The 19,158-nt window shown below is 40.3% G+C and overlaps 1 protein-coding gene across 2 annotated transcripts in view; it reads right to left on the bottom strand.

Moving 5' to 3' along the window:
- Window positions 1–13,566, bottom strand: part of KCNH5 (potassium voltage-gated channel subfamily H member 5) — a 264,043-nt gene extending 250,477 nt beyond the window's left edge. Inside the window, exon 1 of one of the 2 annotated variants that reach the window (XM_045554834.1) lies at window positions 13,448–13,566. In XM_045554834.1, the coding sequence (XP_045410790.1) occupies window positions 13,448–13,520 (73 nt within the window). In that variant the 5' untranslated portion in view covers window positions 13,521–13,566. The remainder of the gene's footprint in view (window positions 1–13,447) is intronic. The other variant, XM_045554843.1, reaches the window with a different exon arrangement.
- Window positions 13,567–19,158: the final 5,592 nt, after the last annotated feature.

Genomic DNA, 19,158 nt, shown 5'->3' with positions numbered 1-19,158 from the left:
ATACGTTAAAGGGTACAAATTTGCAGTTATGTAGGATGAGTAAGTCTAGAGATCTAATGTACAACATGAAGACTATAGTTAATAACGTGCATTATATGTTGACAAGTTGCTGAGCGATTTCAGCTCTCACCACATAAAAAATGTAATTATCGAAGTAGACAGGTTTATTCACCTGACTACAGTAATCATTTTACTATGTGTGTGTGTATATATATATCAAAACACCATGTTGCATACCTTAAATATACACAATATCCTTTTTAAAAAGACATATAAAAAAAAACATGGTAAAACACCATTTTGGGGGTTAAGCCTCTCTCTCTCTCTCACCTTTTTTATGCAAATTACCCTAGAAGTTTTTAGAGCACTAGCAGGAGAAGTTTTCAGATATTTTAAGAAGTGATAAGATACATAAATGAATTCTAGAGTATAAGGAAGACAGAAGACAGGGGGTGGAGGTGAGAAGGGAGACTTCACAAAAAGAAGAAAGCACTTTCACTAATTTATAGCTTTGCCAAAGTCTAGGGGAGCCTCTGAGGAAAGTCAGCTGGATTTTCCCTCTGATTGTACTCATTTAGTTCTAACTCTGGGGAAGCACAACCCCAAATCATGGCTGTTATCCTGAAAGCCCTCACACCCTGGGACAGAGCTCCTCTGGCAGAGGTGAAGTGCAGGCAGAAACCCGGAAATCCAGTTGAGGGTGTTTCGAGCTGCTTTTCCAGATCTCCAGGGCCCCAGTGAGGAAGGATCAGAGCGCAGGTGTTCACAGCTCCAAATATTACCCCACCCTCCACAATCCTCTGATTCAAAGAGCTAAAGAACACATATTCCAAAAATAGATGACCAAAAAGGGAGATTTGAAGCTTAAAAGTAACCCAATAAAATCCATGAAGCAATCACTAACTTTTCCAAAAAGGGATTGGTTGGAGAGGCCTTTTCAATGATGCTGATTGTCAAATATTTGCTATAAAGTTTGGTTCAGGATTTTGGTGTTATTCAAAAGTTTACTTTGTTTCTCATCTGAATCAGTCTCTTATTAAAATCTGAAGCCCAAGTTTCTAATCCACAAGAACAGCCAGACTATCCAAGCTAATTGCCTGGCCCATGGCAGCTCTTTTCTGTTCTCCGTAAGTAGAAATCACACTTGTACACAGTTACATGGAGCTAAGCTCCCTTTGGCTTCATTCTTCTTTTCTTCAAGGAAATGAAAAAGTGAGGTAGGTGACAAAGTGATGCTGCAGGTGGTCTTTAGAGCTTCACTGCAAGCATGGCCCTCTTCCAGCCTTCCCCCTCTCAAGGAAATCTTCCCTACCTCCATCTACACCCAGATGCTTGAGCCAAAACCCTGGGAGTCATCCTTCACACCTCCTCACTCATGCCATCAATTCATGACTACATCCTAATAATTCTACCAACCCAACATGTCAGATGCACCCATTTCTCTGCATCTCCACTGCTGCCATCCCAGGCCAAGCCACCACCATGTCTGGTCTGGACTATTACAGTTTTCTGGCTGATCTCTCACTCTGTCTCCTCCCTACAACCCTCAAACAAGTAACCACTAGAGACCAGATTTGTCCATGGCACTAAGAACATAATGCAAACGCCTTCCCCTGAATAATCAGGCCCCTGTCTCTCCACCCTTGTCTCCCATCGTACTCTTGTGCCCACTGCACTCCAGCTACACTGTCTTTATGCTTCACAAACTTAGCCATTCATTTTCTCTTTCTCTCCTTAGGACTATTCACGTGTTTTCCCTTTGCCCGAAATAGGCTTCCTCCCACTTACTGTCTTGTTACCTCTCACTTTAGGTATCAATTTAACCCTACTTCCTTAGAAAGGCCTTGCCTGACACTATCCCCCAATCAAAATTAGTCTGTTACACAGGATCACAGCAGCCTCCCCTTGTCCTGCAAAATGCTTACCAAAATTCTAATTACATATTGGATGTGGGTTTGTTGAATGCCTGGCCCCCCTACCAGACTCTAAGTTCCATGAGGTCAGGAACCATGTCTGTTCCTCACTGTATACCCACAAATATTGGTTGAGTGACCAAATCAAATATAAAAAATTCTGATTCCTATTTAAAGTCATACACTCAATAAATAATTACAAAACAATGCTCAGACATTGTCAAGAATGTAGATAAGGACCACAACACATATATTTCTTCAAGGAACTGACAATACTGGATAGATGGATAGATAGATAGGTGGTTCCCAAGCAGATTTCCCTGCACTTTGAATGGCATCTGAAAAACTGTGAATTTAAATCACAGACTCTATATTATTTTTTAAACTTTTCTTCTGGGTGAGTGATATCTATAGATATATTTAAGTTTCACAGCACAGTAAGAGCAGAACAATCCCTGAAGCATATATAACACATTTTATTTGGGTTAAATAAAATCTTGGTACAAATGGCTAAACAAAAGCATAAATAATTTACTTGTCATGCCCACATTCACAATGTTGATTTGCGGTGTGTGCATTGCTCAACTCTATGTCAATAATAGAAAGTAAGGCTGGTCTCTTTCATGTCCTGGCAAAACACACTTTTATCCTAAAACAATCCTTTCTAGCAATATAACAAGCGTATAGACACACACACTTTGTACCTTCCACAATGACACTAATTATTATATAATAATATTGGCAATATTAAGCAGACCATCACTGTAGGAGTTTGAAATATGCAAAAAATATCTGTTAATTTATTCAAACTTGTTCAGCTGTCATCAAAGATAAAAATATGCCTCCACTTTCCATCTCCTTCAAGATCAAAGCTACATTTTTAAGTTTCTGTGTTTCTTTGATGGCATTAACTTCATCATTTTTCCATCTATACCAAAGTGGTTCAGAATACATGAGATAGTTTAACATGTATTTCTGAAATTTACAGAAAATATTTCTCCACCAAAAAAAAGTTCAACAATTCAAAGTTTCTACTTTTAATAGTTGGTGTTTTGCTCATGACAAAATGGGTTTCTAAGAAGTAAACTGGCAAGAATCATTAGAAGCAAAATATAACTGCAATAATGCCCTCTTTGATTTATATTCTCATAATACAACAAAAAATGTTCACCCTGTTATAATGACAAACTTTTACTGAATTTTATTACAATGAAATTTTTTAAAATACCTGAAGCCATTACACTAATCATATATTCTTGGGGAATAAAAGCTAAATCAGTTGAGATGTGTTCATCAGGGGGAAAAAAGTATTACATAGTTAATGTTCAAGCATCATTTTAAATCCTGCAAATAAAACTTTTGCAAACGAACTGCATCTTTTCTGGAGGGAATATATATTTTCTTTGAAGTTAACTTTCTTAGGTAATTAAGCACTAATGGCAAGAGAACTAACGAAAAACTTCAATTAAAAGACTGGCCTAACCTGCACATGTGATAGAAAAACAGAAGGCAGGCTTTTCTGAATGCATTTACAATCCAATTAATTTTCTAAAGCTTTGTCCTATTTTTTTTATTTCTACTATCTAAGCAACAAGAGCTAATTGTTCAAAGAAAGATACAGATCTACAAATTTAATTCATTTCTCTCCTTTTGGCCAGATTTCACTGGGCCAGTTACAAAAAGAAGCTGACATCTCTGCTTTATTCCTTGGCATCTCCAAGAACTGCAACATACTAAGGTAAACAGAACTGATGTTCTAAATAGTAGGGTTTTTATTGTCAGGGAGGGGTTTGGACAAAGAGTGGGTTTTGGTTTTTTCTCCAAATAAGTGAGCCCAAATGCTTTTACGCTCAGATCTACCAGTTTATGACTTAGGAAATTCTCAACTACTTAATACTTTGCTTTCTTCAGGTTCGAAAGAGAAAAAAGAAAATCTCCCCTCCCTTACCTTATCTAGAGAAAATATGAAAAGGTGAGTATTTATTACACCCTCACTATCATGAAGCACAGTGTGAGATCCACTACACTCGTGGCTCCCTTGAATCTTTCCAGCAACCATGCAAGATAGTGTCATCTTCCTGGAGAGCTTCAGCGTGTCTCCAGGGGTAAGGGCTACCTACACAGGAGTCGTGTCCTCAAGAACTCAATGCTTTGCTCTCTCCACCATTGTGCCTCAGACAGCAATTGAGAGCCTCTGCTCTCCAACCCTAGGAAACGCCCCACAGAGTTCCAGAAAGACTACCAGTTATCCTGATGACAGTTGCTCTAGTAAAGGCAGAGCTTGCCTTAGGAATAAACAAGGGAAACATATCACACGTTTCATTCCTCACTCTTGCAGACCTTTTGTTTCTGAGCTCAGTTAATGGGGCAACTCTTTTCTTTCAACCTGTCATTCTTTCTTTGGTCCCTCATAGTTATGTATTATGAATACACAATTATTAATTATTCTGTATTAATTATTAATACATCTGCTGCATATGATGTCAGCATGGTCACATCCATGCCTTGAGATGAGTCAGTATAGTGTATGGGCATGAATTCACTTACTCTGCACATTTATAGGAGGTACAAAAGAAGTAGCTGGCAAAATTCTTTCCCCTAAGGATTGATAATCTGATAGGGTAGTAAGACTAATGTCATACTGAGTGAGAAGTCAAAGATGACCCTGACATTTCTAGATGAAAAGATGAAAATACTAAAGATACCTTTAACACAAATAGGGAAATACCAAAGAAAAGGTCAATGTGTTTGAGGCCAAAAAAAAATAAATTCAATTCTGGCCACACAGAGTTTTCGATGACTTACGAGAACTACAAGAAGAGAAATTCTATATACCATTGGAAACACAGGACTGGAGCACATAGAAGATAAAGTTTAAATTATGACAGAGGACAGGCTTGCTCTGAAAGGTAGAATGAAGATGTAAGAAAGTTAGTTGAAGGGAGAACCTGTGTGACTATTTATTCTTTAGCAGAGAAAGGGAAAGGGATGGGAAGGGGGAGAAGGGAGGAGACAGAAGGGTAGAGGGAAAAAAAAGGGAACCTAGGAAAAAGGGCAGGAGAACACGTAATGTCACGAACGCTAAAAGATGAACTGGGGGAGAGGGTAGGGAAGTACAGTTTCAAACCCACAAAGCCAGAAAAATATGGACAAAGGCCTGGGGATTTACAAGAAGGATGTAATTTTCTAGAAAGTTTCAACATTATGGAGTAGACAGAAATTAGTTGAAAAGAGGTGCAGAAGGAAATGGTGACTAAGAATTAAAGGCAACTACAGATGGTGCATTCAAAGATTTAAACAACTAAATGATAATAATAACTAACAACACTGTTATGATGCTTATTTGTGCCTGACACTGTTCTCTGCACCTTGCACATAATTACCTCACTTAATCCTCACTCTACAGCCTGAGCAAGAACGAGACCCCATCTCTACTAAAAATAGAAAAAAATTATATGGACAACTAAAAATAGAGAGAGAAAAAATTACCCAGGCATGGTGGCGCACGCTGGTAGTCCCAGCTACTTGGGAGGCTGAGGCAGGAGTATCACTTGAGCCCAGGGGTTTGAGGTTGCTGTGAGCTAGGCTGACGCCACAGCACTCTAGCCCAGGCAACAGAGTGAGACTTTGTCTCAAAAAAAAAAAAAAAAAAATCCTCACTCTAACCCCATAGGGTACTACTGTTACTTGTATTTTACAGATGAAAAAAACTAGGTAAAAGTATGTTAAGTCAGTCACAGAGCTAGTAAGCATCAGAGCCAGGCTCTAATGCAGGACTTCAAAGCCTAACCAATATGCTGTCCCTTATAGAAAAACAGGAGAAATATTACTTTTGTCACTATGTTCATTATGCATCCCCAGTGCTAGGCCAGTGCCTAGTACACAGTAGTACACTCAATAAGATTTTGTTGCATTAATGAATACCTAACTAGAAAGGACAAAGAGGTAATGCAGAAGGGTAAGAGTTGTTTTTAGGGGACTTTATTCTGAGACTATTTAAATTCCATTGTAGAATTCCTCTATTCTTCCAATGCTGTAAATACATGAAAATAAACTCATTTGTGCTTTAATTTGCCCCAAATAAAAAAAGATGCCAACAGACCAAAAAAAAGGCTTACAGAAAAGAATGGGACAAAGGTTAACTTTTCCCCTCAGTCCAAGTGAGTTCTTCAATGTTTAGTTAAATCTGACAATCTGAGGCTGGCCCTGTAGTCTCTAAAAACTAAAACCCATTTTTCCTCTTCTGCCGGATACTGCACAGGACTGTAAGCTGCCCCCACAAGGCAAACTCACTCAGAAGATACCTAAGCTGGTAAGGATCGATTCCCAGGGATAAAACCCACCATCAATAACTCCTAACTGCAAAATTGTTAAAAACAATAATAATAATTTAATTAGAATCTACAAATTTGTAAACTGTTCTTTCTTGTATAAAATAGTCCAGCTTTTTTTAACCCTTGGAGATTCAAACAAAAATGGTAGAAAATATTTCAGCTGTACATCAAGTTAGAAGAGGAGATGAGCGTGGGACCCCACTCATGTTCCGCTCTCGTGAGTACCACCTGACTCTCCCTGTACAGTATGTGTGGTTTCTGTTTTCAGATATATGCACTGACTAAATATTTTTAACTATGTAATTACTTATACAATCTCACTTAATTGATTTAATCAGCATTGGTTCAGAAAAAAATCAGTTATGAACTTGCTTACTTAGGAGACAAAATCGAAAAGCATTTATTCAACTAGTACTTGAAGCTATGTGCTGTGCACAGTGGAGGATATACAAGTATTTGTAAGGTCTGACTGACATCCTCAAGGAGTTTAGTTCATATATCAAAATTTTCACAACCTTTTTATTAGGTAACAGTGGCCACACATAAAATAATAAAATAATTTATGTGAAAATAATTACAACTGTCTCCATTTGATCAATTATCTTTCAGGACTTAGCCTTTCCAATACTAACTTATATAATATAGTCTATAAAATAAGAATATTTAAGGCCGGGCGCGGTGGCTCACGCCTGTAATCCTGGCATTCTGGGAGGCCGAGACGGGTGGATTGCTCGAGGTCAGGAGTTCGAGACCAGCCTGAGCAAGAGTGAGACCCCGTCTCTACCAAAAATAGAAAGAAATGATTTGGACAGCTAAAAATATATATAGAAAAAATTAGCTGGGCATGGTGGCGCATGCCTGTAGTCCCAGCTACTCGGGAGGCTGAGGCAGTAGGATCGCTTAAGCCCAGGAGTTTGAGGTTGCTGTGAGCTAGGCTGATGCCATGGCACTCACTCTAGCCCGGGCAACAAAGCGAGACTCTGTCACAAAAAAAAAAAAAGAATATTGAAATGATTTTTAATTGTTCTCAAATTATAAAAGGGAGTCATGCCGTGTATTATTAAGCTAGAATATTTAGTGGAACATGCTGAGGATTTTTTTTTAATTCTACTCTGTTATTGGTAAAAGAACATGTTTAATAAATGTCCATTACTTAGAGCACATCAATACTATCTTTGGCCTCAATTTCTACAATAATTGCCATTTATTTTGGATTGTCACTTGTTATTTATGTTTATTTGATTTTATGACATGCCTCTTTTATTTATAAAAGTACTCTATGGCATATTTTAATTTTTCCCCTTAAAATTAATTTCGTGTGGGACATTTCAAAGCATGCCTCACTATATGGTTTCTAACCCAACCAAAAAGAAAAATAAATCCCTAAAATCAAGATTCAGACTTGCTGACTGACAGGAAAAAAACCTCTTAAAATAGGTATATCCTCAATCACGCCTTTTGGAGTTTAATAATTTGGAGAACTTTGAAGATAATTTGTTTTAGCTTTGTATTTTATTTTTAAAATTTAAGTAACATCAAAATACTAGAACCGCATAATACCCTGGGGAAGTAACTATAAATCTGTGAACTCTTTCAATAAAATTAAATCACTGTTGTGAACTAATTCTACTGCACCAATTTAATATAAGTTGTTGAAATAGGAAATATATAGTCATCTTCCTAGTAGGATGCCATTATGAACATGGCATTTTTCTGCAAAATCATACGCTGTGTAGTTGCCACAACACTGAAACTGTGTGTTACAATCAAATTTTATCTGCTAAAATAAGTGCTCTATTAGTCTAAAAAGTATTTGAATTTATTTCTTTACAAAAGCTATTTTTAATATCATTTATGTACTCATAAAATTGATCACTGTTGACTAAAATAAATTGTAATTAAAATAATAAAAATATTTCTTCATTTAACTTTCCTGTATGTCTTATATTTTAGATATTTTTTCCCCAAGAGCAACAGCAAACCATACTGACCCCCAAACAAATTTGGGGAGTGGGGGAAGGAACAGAAAAAGAAAGAAAGATACTAACTACTTGGTTCACCTGTGATAGAACCTATAGTGACCTCTTGTGGTAAATACTAACTACAGAACTTTGGTGAACAGTACAACCTTTTCCTAGGCTACTACACTCTGGAGACTATGGAAGCATTGTTCTTCCAAGCTAAGAAACAACTGTTATTCACAGGGAAAGTAAAAAATAAGCACTGACTAAGCTAAAGGGCTTCTTCAGGAAATCTACTCAATCACCGTCATATAAAATAATCATAACTACTCCCATCTATTTAAAATTAGTGTTTTTATATGGTTCTTTTAGTAGGTAAGTTAAAAGATGGCTAGGTAGATGGATTTCTTACACATCCTATTTCTGGAATAAAGCTAAAGTAGACAAAGAGGAAAATTTCTAGGGAAGACAATAGTGTCTTGGAATAAGCAGCTTCTCTAGTGAGCAACGTGCTGCATTTGTTATATGAGGCACTGTGGAGTCTAAAGCAAGAGACGATCCTGTGGCTTATTTATAAATATCATTTAGGAAGTGGTCAGTATAATTTCAATCTCTTCGATATTTTAAATATTAAAGTGGTATATTTTAAGACCTGAGTAAACCAATGCTTCAAAACACTATGTGGTTTTATCAATATTTCCTGAATAGTATCTTTGGTGCTAAATAATACCTTTCAAGAAAAAATGTCAACAACTTCATAACAACAACAAAAAAAGGCCATTTGTTTTCCGCTATTTCTTTGAAATTGGATCATACTTAATGGTTATTATTCCTTTTCTGTTTCATTTTTAGATCACTAGTTCTCTATTTCCTCTCCTATAGGTTTCTTTTAAGACCTCAATTCTTACAAATATCAGTTACAGCACGAAAATAATTTTGAATTTTTTGACAAGAGATGGCTGAGTAAAGAAAGTGCCTGTGACCTAGCTATCTGAAGCAAAATGGAAATTGAGGATCTTGAGCTTATCCCTCTTGAAAGGTAAGTGGTTTATAAAATACTACCTTCTCTGTTTTCTTCTTTCCTGAATCGCTTTTTTCTCCAAAGAGAAAAACACTTCTACTTTTCCACAAAACTAAAAGCATACTTCCAATTTTTCATAGTGCATAAAATATTAAATCATAATTTCTAAGAAAAAGACATTAATTTGTAGCTATAATTTTTCAAAATAGTAACCTAGTTTACTGTCACCCAAACCGATCACTTCTATTTGTTAAGGAATTGAAAACAATATATAAACAAAACCTGCTGCCCAAAGAGATAATCAGATTGAAGGTCTTTGAATTTTTTTTGTCTTTTGAATTTAAAATTCCCCCTAAAAGTCCTAAAAACAGTGGCTTTCTTTCAGGTACTTAACCTCTACCCACAAGTTTACTGCTCCTTACAGCCCAATTTATATTGATAATGGCTCCCATAAATAACTGAAATTTCAATAAAGGAACACATCCTAATAACATTCTAGACACAAATCTAGTCAGTAAACCCCTGGGGCAGGGCCCTTTAGAAGACATTGCTCAGATGTAATAAACTCACCACAAAGTCCCCAAACCTTCCCGTCTTAATTTATTTTGATCCTACTAGCCAAAAATTTACCTAAACATTTCTATTGCATTTATACTGCTGATCTTTACAACTTCTTGGAGTAATAATGTGCTTTCTGTACTAGAATCACGATAGGAATTACTGTAATTCCTTTTGTCTAAAAATGATCTTGTCTTTTACCCTAAAACTGAAAAGAGGAATTCCTTACTTCTTTTGAGATTTAGCTATAAAGTATGTAGGTATCCATCCTACTCAATGGCCCTCATTATTTTATTTTATAGACTTTGAATCACCAGTAACAACTTGCAATGTTTTCCCCTAACAGACTGAGTCACTTATATAAGGAAAATAAAAATCCAAGGTGTCAAGTAACAGCATATAGGCTACAGTCACTACTCTGGGGCACAGAATATGGCACTGTTATTCTGGGAAATTGCACCTGAGAAGTTTGGAACTTTATTAGGAAATCCTCAGGTTTAGAAGCTATACTCAAAAATGCCACACTTCTTGCTCTTTTGTTCCACATCATGAAAAAATGTTCTGATGGATTTCTAACCGGCTGAGATTTCAATTCATTAGCAATAACCATGGACAAATAAATTCCTCATGTTTTCTCTTTGTGCCCGTTCCGTTTCATGTCTACTCTGTGTGGGGGGGGTACATGTATGTGTATCTGTGTTTCTGGGGTTTTGATGTTTTTTTTACATCTCTCTTTTGCTCTTTGTGTGAGAAAGAGAGTTTGTCTCCTCTGTGTCTGCAGGGTGGATACACGCACACTTCATAGCCAAATCTCAAAACAGGCAAAATAAGGAATTCATCTTTTTAGATGGGTGGATGCCTGACCATTTGAGTGTTTATCTGCGTGTTTCTATATTATCTGTGCATCTCTCTATAAGTATTTCTATTAATATTTTGTCTGACTCTCACTATAAGATCTGATCTTTTCATAAGAAGAAAATGATGTTGCATTAGAAAGAGAAGCTTTTCTTGAGGTATAGATAAACAGACAATCCCAGCCTCTTGTTCTTCAGTTCTTAAGTAGATTGAGAGTGCTAGATCCTTTTCTTTCTTGTCCTACTAAAGGTCTGCTAGTACTTGACTTGCAGTGTTGCTAAGTTAATGAAATCTTCGATTGGACAAACCTGATCCATCTGTGAGAATCCTGAAGGAAATTTTCTGTTAGTCTCGATTAACAATTTCTCAGGATAAATTTTTCTTATTTTTCTGCCAAATCATATAGAAATGACAATTATGGGACACCCCTGCATGAATATGTGGACCAATTTATTACTGTAATTCTCAATTTCTGAGGTTCTTCCGGCAAAAGAGTCACTGAGACATTGCAGTATTTATTACATACGCATATGCATATACTTACTTCAACTATCTAACACATTTCAAACAAAGCTCGGGGGTTTTAAGTAGTGGTATTCCAAGTTGGCCATAGGCAATTAGAAGTGGCATTTAAAAGTGCCAAAACATAAATTTTCATTTTCACTTCGTATTATCCACAGGAAGAAACATTAAACCAATGAAACAATTATGAACATGAAATGTAAAAATGATTAAATATTCATTAATTTGGATGGTAGATGTCAAAGGAAGCAACAGAAACAGACATGTCTAAGGCACATAAGGTAAATCTTCATTTCACAGTGTATCTAAAATTAAAAATATTCTAAAACCTGGCTCATAGTTCCAGTCTGTATAAGAAGTTTCAACTAAAGCTGCCATATTAGTAAACTTTAGTCAAGGAATTCTCATCTCCTTTCTCTTTACCAAGCACAGCAAAGGAGAGACTTCGAGCTTTATTTTTTAAGGCCTTCTCTGAAAAGTCCTCTCCCAGACCAAATTGCGTGGAGTTGAAATAACCCAAGAGGATGAGAAAACTGAAATAAGAATCCTATACCTTAAACAGCTGATTCCGATAACCCTTAAGTTCCCCCAAACTCTGTTTTAACAGTAACATCCCCTTGTATTCTAGGTCTACTACAATATTAATAAAAGAAGATAATGCATAAATATAGAAACTGCCTACCGTTATGAATTTATATTATCTTAAACATCGAAAACACATATGAAATCACACTAACTAAAAATATTATAGATATTAAATAGAATACTAAGCCAGATCCTATTAGCTATTTTATCAACCCAAATATAACACTGCTGCTTTAGACTTGTGTAATATCAGGTATTGGCCAAAGTGGAAAAAATAAAGTCAGAAACCTCAAATTAAAACTAAACACCAAGTCATAGATTTAGGAAAAATACTTTGGGACACCTAAATACATTTAGCCCCAAAATCAGAGGAAATATTCGCAAGCCTAGTTGTAGAGATCTTAATCTAAGAATCAGTATAATCTAATCTACCAACTCAGGGAAAGCATCATTGTATTTATTTAGCATTTGAGTGTCTCTATCTTGCCCACTAGGCAGAGAGCTTCTTAAGAACAAGGGAAGTGTTTTAATCATTTTTTTATCCAAAGGACCCACAAAGTGTCTGCGGTATAAGGCACCCAAATAAATATTGTTTCAATGAATCAATGAATAAACAATGCATTATGGAATTGCATAGAGTATTTCCATTGCTTTTGTCCGAGCTGTACTGTACTCCATATGCAGAAATATCTTTCTCATAATTCTCCAAGAAAGAGATCTCAAAATAAAATAACAGGCCTCTGAAGGAAAAACTTGAAAGGGTACTCAACATATCTTGCTTATTAAGTTTAAAATTATATAAAAGAATTAAAAACTAGAAGATTTTCAATAAAATGCAAAGTTTATGAGGTCTTAAAATGTGAAATATATAGCATTTCCATCTAGAATATCTTGTAGGAAATGAATGCATAAATGGATAGTATTTAAGAACACTTTAAAGCAAGAAAAGTAGCAAGGTAGAATGGCATTTTTTAAATGCTTTCTCCAGTAGCATTTAAAGCACAGAAGCTACTGCTTCACTTCTACATCTCTCGAGGTTAAGTCAAATGAAATATATCATATAGATCAATGCACAATGAAAATATAAGAAAAAGAAACTTTAAACACAATTTTGACCATAATAATTGCTTTCCCATTTTTCAAGTACTCTCTTTTTTAGGTTTGACTCCAACTACTCTCCCCAGCACAAGGCACTTTTCCACGGGGCCCATTAGGGCCAAAAGCCTTTCCAGAGACTTAAATCTTTTTAAGTAGCCACTTTCTCAGCCATTCCCAACTTGAGGGAAACCCACTGAGATTAACTCTGAGAATTTGGTCAGTCCGTGCAGCCTACTCGGAAAAAAAATGTGGGAGAAGGATGGACAAGAAAGATATCCCTCATCAAAGCGAAACTCAGAAACTCAACTCTATTCTCAGGATGTACCTATACCCTACCCAACCCCTTTCCTTCCTCCCGTTCTGGGCTCTGGACAGGTGGGAGGGGTGAGTATGTCTCCTAGGAAGGGGACGCAACTAACTTTCCTCCACCCCCTCATTCCCACCCCCAACCCCAAATCAGGTCCAAGTGGTAACTGAAGCCACCAGGTAGGACTGCTTGCATCCGCCTCCCCCCCTTTGGGAGAGGGATGGGACGGGGAGGATGGGGGCGCGCGTGGGCGGGATGGAGGTGGGGGTGTTCTGAACTGCAACTCTCCTTACCACTGGAGCGCCTGACGATGTTCTCCAGAAATGTGTTCTGCGGTGCCACCAGCCCTCTCTTGCCCCCCGGCATCCTGGGTCTAGAGAGCGGCGGCCAGGATCCGCGGCGGGGGAGGGGGGGCTGCAGGAAGAGAAGGTGGAGGAAGAGGAGGAAAAGGTGGAGGAGAAGACTGAGCCGAAAGAAGAGGGGGCGCGGCGGCGGCGGCGGGGTCCCCTGACTGTGTCTCCAGCCCGACGCGGATGAGCAGCTCTGGGGAGGAGGACCAGGCAGTTCATGGTAGTAGCGCTCCCCCGGCCGCCGCTGCCCAGACTGTGGCGGTGCAGCACACGGGGCTCGGGAACTGCAGGCTCCGCGGGGCACAGTGCGCCTGCGCCGCCCCCGCCGTCGCTGTCCCGCCGGTGCTGATGCCGAGGCTGCTACCGCGGCGGCGGTCGCTTGGGCGCGGGCTCAGCATTTCTCCCCCTGCCCCGCGCCCCGGGGCCGAGGGGGCGGAAGAGCGAACTCAAGCCCCGTCTCCCAGCGCCCTGCAGCCCCGACGGAGACACTTCACTGCGCCGTCCGCGCCGGGTCTCCGCGCCCACCCCCCTCGCGCAGCCCAACTTCTGCGGGGCTGTGCGCCCGGCGGTCGCTCCCCTCTCCGCGGAGATCGCGGCCAGCGCTCGCTGTCCAATGCGGGCCGTGGACTGGGTGCCAGAGAGGGTAAGTGGGCAGTCGGAGGGCTCACATCTCCGCTGCTCCCGCCCGGGTCCCGGGCCCGGGTTGCTCGCGCGGACGCGGCTCCCGCTCCAGCCGCGGCGGAGCGCCGAGCAGGGACTGACTGGGTGGCGCGCGAGGACGCAGAGCAGCCACCTGACGCTGCTACCGCCCCCCTCCGGGCTTCGGCGCCTGAAGCCTTCACACTGGCGCTTGGAGCGCCCGCCCTGCCCACACGCGGAGCCAGATGGAGTCGGAGCGCCGGGGGCGCCCGCAACGGCCCCTGTGACCCGGGCTGCGCTTGGCGCGCGGGGGCGCGTGCGGCCGCACCGGGGAGCTTCCCCGAGGGCTGCCTGGCGCGGGAGGCGAGCGGAGAGCCCGGCCACCGCTCCAAAGTGGCGGAAAAGGTTGCACTTGACGCGAAGAGTAGGGGAAGCGATTGAATAATGCACACCCGAGAGAGTGCGGTGGAAAACGGTGAAGGCGGCGGGGGCGGAGCTGCGCGAGGCTGGGGCGGGGCAGGAACCCCGCTAACAACCCGGCTGTGCTTTCCGAACGAGGGGCAGGTGCGGAATCGTTAGCAACAGCCCAAAAGCCGTAATCTGTCACGGAGAAGGGAAAATGACCTAAGTGCCAAAAAAGAGGAGAGAAATGGAAAGAAAAAGGGATCCCACACGCTGCGGCACCTTCTTTTATATAAGGCGGTGGTTCTCAAAGTGGCGGGGACTGGCAGCATCAGCGTCACCTAAGAACTTGTTAAAAATGCAAATTATTGGGACTTGAGCTAGTGAACCAGGAACTCTGGGGATGTGGTCTAACCATGTGTTTTAACAAGCCCTCCAGGTAAATATGATCCTTAAGTTTGACAAGCACAGATACAAGGTTTCCCCTCGGGGGCTCCGCCTGGGCCTGTCCGGAAAAGACGACTGTATACACAGGGGCAAGGAGTAGGGCACAAAAAGTGCGCTGAGGCAGGATCAGCGGTTGGTGGCAGGACGAAGTCTTCATTGGGGAAGGCGAAAGATATTGGCTGGGTGCGTCCCCTTTTGCTGGAGTCAGAATATGCTGGGGGCGAGGTAATTGCGTTAGAAATGATCTAGCTTGTCAAAAGCAGAGGGAATCTCCAAGATCTGGCCAGAGCAAACATTTTCTCATGCCCGCCCTCTGGGTAGGTGTCTGACTTTGTTCCGAATCTCCTAGATTACCAATCACCAAACTCGAAGTAGGATTTCTCTCACTCCAGAGCACTCGGGATAAGGGCCATGGCCAGTGGCCGAGAGACGGTTAAATGCACAGCTAGGATCCAGGTTTTATTTCAGGGTCATTCTTTACTTCTCCTCTCTGAAATTTCCACCCACTCGCCCAGAGCCTGGGCGGCCGAGCAAACCCAGAAGGTTGTCACGAGGCAAAGAGTGGTTTGTTCTGCAAAGATTCTTTCTGCAAAAAAAAATCAAGAGACTCCGTGGAAGAACACTATCCGAAACACTGCTGCCAATGTCAGCTTATCCCCCCTACAGTTAAAATGTCTTTTAAATACATTGGAGTGTCTTTATTTAAATAACAAGAGACTCAGGCGTGTGGTGAGCTTGCCACAGCAAATCAGGGATGTTGCCAGGTCACAGCACCCTCCCTGCAACTGGTAGAGTGTGTCAATGGGAGGGGAACTGAAACTGCCACCGTCACCCCATCCTTAAACACACAATTGAATTTTCCTGCCTCTAATGAGTCTTCCGTAACCTGTGTTCAAATGATCCTAGACCAATTAACACTCATTGGCTGGGGTGGTGAATAGGCAGGCTTATTTGTTTAATGTATATATAATTCATGGATTGCTATTCTGGACTTCTAGCATGATAATTCCATCATCATCATTAACAAGGAATATTTCAAATCTGTATGTTCTTTTGCACATCATCAGCTGCCCACATCTTGCCTCTGGGTATTGATTTAAAATCTCAGCTTCCCAGCATTTCCCATCTAGTATAAATATCCCTGTTCCTAATCATTCCACTGTGGGTGTATTAGCTCACACTTCCCAAAGGGGAAACTCTTTTGGACTCTATTAAGACACAGTCACACAATTACTGATAGAACTTCCTCATTTGTTTCCATCTGCAGATTTAATTAAAATGACATTTATCTTCTCTTCTTTGTTCTTAATAACTGTATAGCAGTATAACGTTTGGATTGTTTTAATGACTGTAAAAAAAATGGGTAGTTATAAAGTGTCAAGTCATTAGGTTACACATTTTTCTTGATCTTCTAGTTTAAATTTTCATTCTATAGATGAAAAAACAGAGACACAGAGAGATGAAATGCCTTGACCAAGATGACACAGTGCTTTAGAGCACTCTGCATTAAGGCTAGAATCAGTTCTCCTAACCCTAGACGATGTTCCTTGTAAATAATAGAAAATAACCTGATCTTGGGTTAGTGTGGTAACATCCAGCAATCTCTATTGACATCACTGATTCTGCATCAAGAGAGAGAAGAGAAACCCCTGTCAACAATTCGTGAGAGCTTCCAATCAAAATATAGTCAAGGAAAATAGAGCAGCAGCACCTTATGGACGGACTATCCCTAAGGAATGTGCTGGCAGATTGCAGCAAGGTGCCAATACAGCATTTTAAAAGTGTTTTGCAAACAGAGTCCATATGTTGTAACCAAACCACAGGATTTAACAGGTGAGGGAAACAGGAATTTAAAAGTTTCAGGGTCACACAAAGGGCTTCTTTTTGTTTGTTTTATTGCAAAAAATTCCCTATTAAAGCAGAACCATTTATCCTTTTCTCCTGTCCCTTGAGGTATTGTAATTAGAAAGGCCTTGTCCGTGAGAACCAAGAGTTCCAGTCTCCAGAAGCGTTGTTCACTGACTCCAAAGTCACAGCGGAATGAAAGCTAGCTGAACTGCAGGTGTGTTCCAGCTTAACAGAAACCAATATAAAAGTGAAGGCTTAGAAAACTGATATATTAGGAAATGATGATTTATAACTACTACTGGTATAAATGATGATTTGTAACTACTACCCTGAAAGAGTCTTTTATCAAACATGCCTCCTTTGAAGATTTTAAAATATAGTTTATTTGACAATAGCTATAATTATAACATTAATATATGTAAATTTCAGAAATGCATTGAAAATAGGTCTGGTTTGGCTTAATATTTGATCCTTTCTGTGCAAATGGCCCAACCGCTACTCTCTCTCAGGGAATGATTTTCTCCCCATCCCTGCTTTCTATTTATGGGCTAACTTTAGTATGGATCCAAATGCAATCAGGAAAGGCTGAATGAGTGGTTCTAACAGAGGAATGGAAAGGAAGGAAAAAAAGAAGGGGCCAGAAGTCACCCTCCATACTGGCCTCCATGGTTGGTCTCATTAACAGCAGCATCAGTCCATTCCATTTCCTCCTCCCCAAGCCTCACTCTGTGCCTTCTCTCAAAGCGCTATCCCAGCTCTAGCATGAAATGTGCAAACATTACCCAATTCCTTTCTATGCACGAAGCCCCCCTCTTAGACTTATATCCCGCATCTTTCCCCTCTTTTTCCTCCCCCCAACACAGGATCTAAGTTGAGAGAAAGCAGACTACAGAAGCAATATAGTGTAGAGAGGCTCAGTGCTTGACTCTGGACCCAGAGTGCCTGGAATTTAATCTTGCCTCTGCCACTTACTAGGTATATGACCGAGGGCAAGTTATTTCACCTCAATTTCCCCTTCTGTAAAAAGGGGATATAAGTTACCTATTTAATATAGCTGATATGAGCATTAAATGAGTTCCTATTTGAAAGCGATTAAAGTAATATCTGACATGTAATAAGCGAATGAAATACATAAGCCTTTTCCTCCCCTTCTTTCATTTACAGTGAAAGCTGTAGGTGATGACTCACTACAAATGTTCACCAATATCCACTTGACTTTTCCTCCTCCTTGAAATGAGTGTGGCTATGCAGCTAATACTAATGAATGAAATACAAATGGAGGTAATGAGTATGGATTCTGGGTAAGCACAGGAGAGCCAGGACTCAGTTTCCCATACTCCTATGGAATTCCTATGGAATGCCAAGAAAAACAAGGAGAACAGCTGCCCAGAAGCATTACCTACACCTGCAGTAGACATTATATAAGCAGAAAATAAATTTTTGTTGTGTCAAGACACTGACATGCCAACACTCTTTGTTATTGTACCATAACCTAGTCTCTCTTGGCTAATACAAGTTATTAACTTGCTTGAGGAACAGCTGATTAAGGGAACAATAATTCTCTATCCTGACTGCACATTAGCATTGCCTGGAGAATTTATAAAAATCCCAAAGCCCAGGCTACAGCCTAGACCAAGTAAATCAGAATTCCTGAGGATGAGATGCAGACATCGGTATAATTTTCAAGTTCCCCCAGTGATTCCAGTGTACATCAAGATCGAGAACCACTGACCTAGAGCAATGCTGCCTCTATGGGAATCTTTCAGGTTTAGATATTGTATCAAGGTCCTTGGCTCAGGCAGATCATACCCTTCATTACACCTTCCCACAAAGACTCAACTGTGAGTTTCCCCATACTTGTAGCTGCTGAGCATCTCAGGAGAGGATCATAAAAACTCCAAGAGCAATGCACCATAAATTCAAGGCCTCCAAACTCAACTTGACCCTCTCAATGCAGCCCAAACCTTCTATACGTCCCTAATCAGCTGTGTCTTCCACTCTCTGCTGTGGCTTTCTCAAAGCTGCTTCTCTCTTTTCACATCTCAGTTGTCACCCTCTCACCTCCCAGTCTCAGAAGATGACTCACAGAGAACAGGTCATGCTGTCAATTCCTAGACTTCCTGCCTCTTCTCTCTCTTCTGTTTCTTCTTCCTTCTAAACAAACAGAAAGCAGCGTCCCTCACCATCCTCCTCCACTGCTCTGGATCCTAGTCACCTGTGCCTCTGGAGAGACCTCACTTTACTGACTTTCTCCTCATTCCTCTCTTCAACATTTAATGTGCTTTAAAAATGCTTTCTTATCGTGCTGTTCCCCTCAG

The sequence above is a fragment of the Lemur catta genome, chromosome 1 (assembly GCF_020740605.2).
Source record: "Lemur catta isolate mLemCat1 chromosome 1, mLemCat1.pri, whole genome shotgun sequence".
In the NCBI taxonomy this organism is placed as follows: domain Eukaryota; kingdom Metazoa; phylum Chordata; class Mammalia; order Primates; family Lemuridae; genus Lemur; species Lemur catta.
The sequence above is the reverse complement of the archived record's forward strand: the minus strand, read 5'-3'. Positions and strand labels throughout refer to the sequence as shown.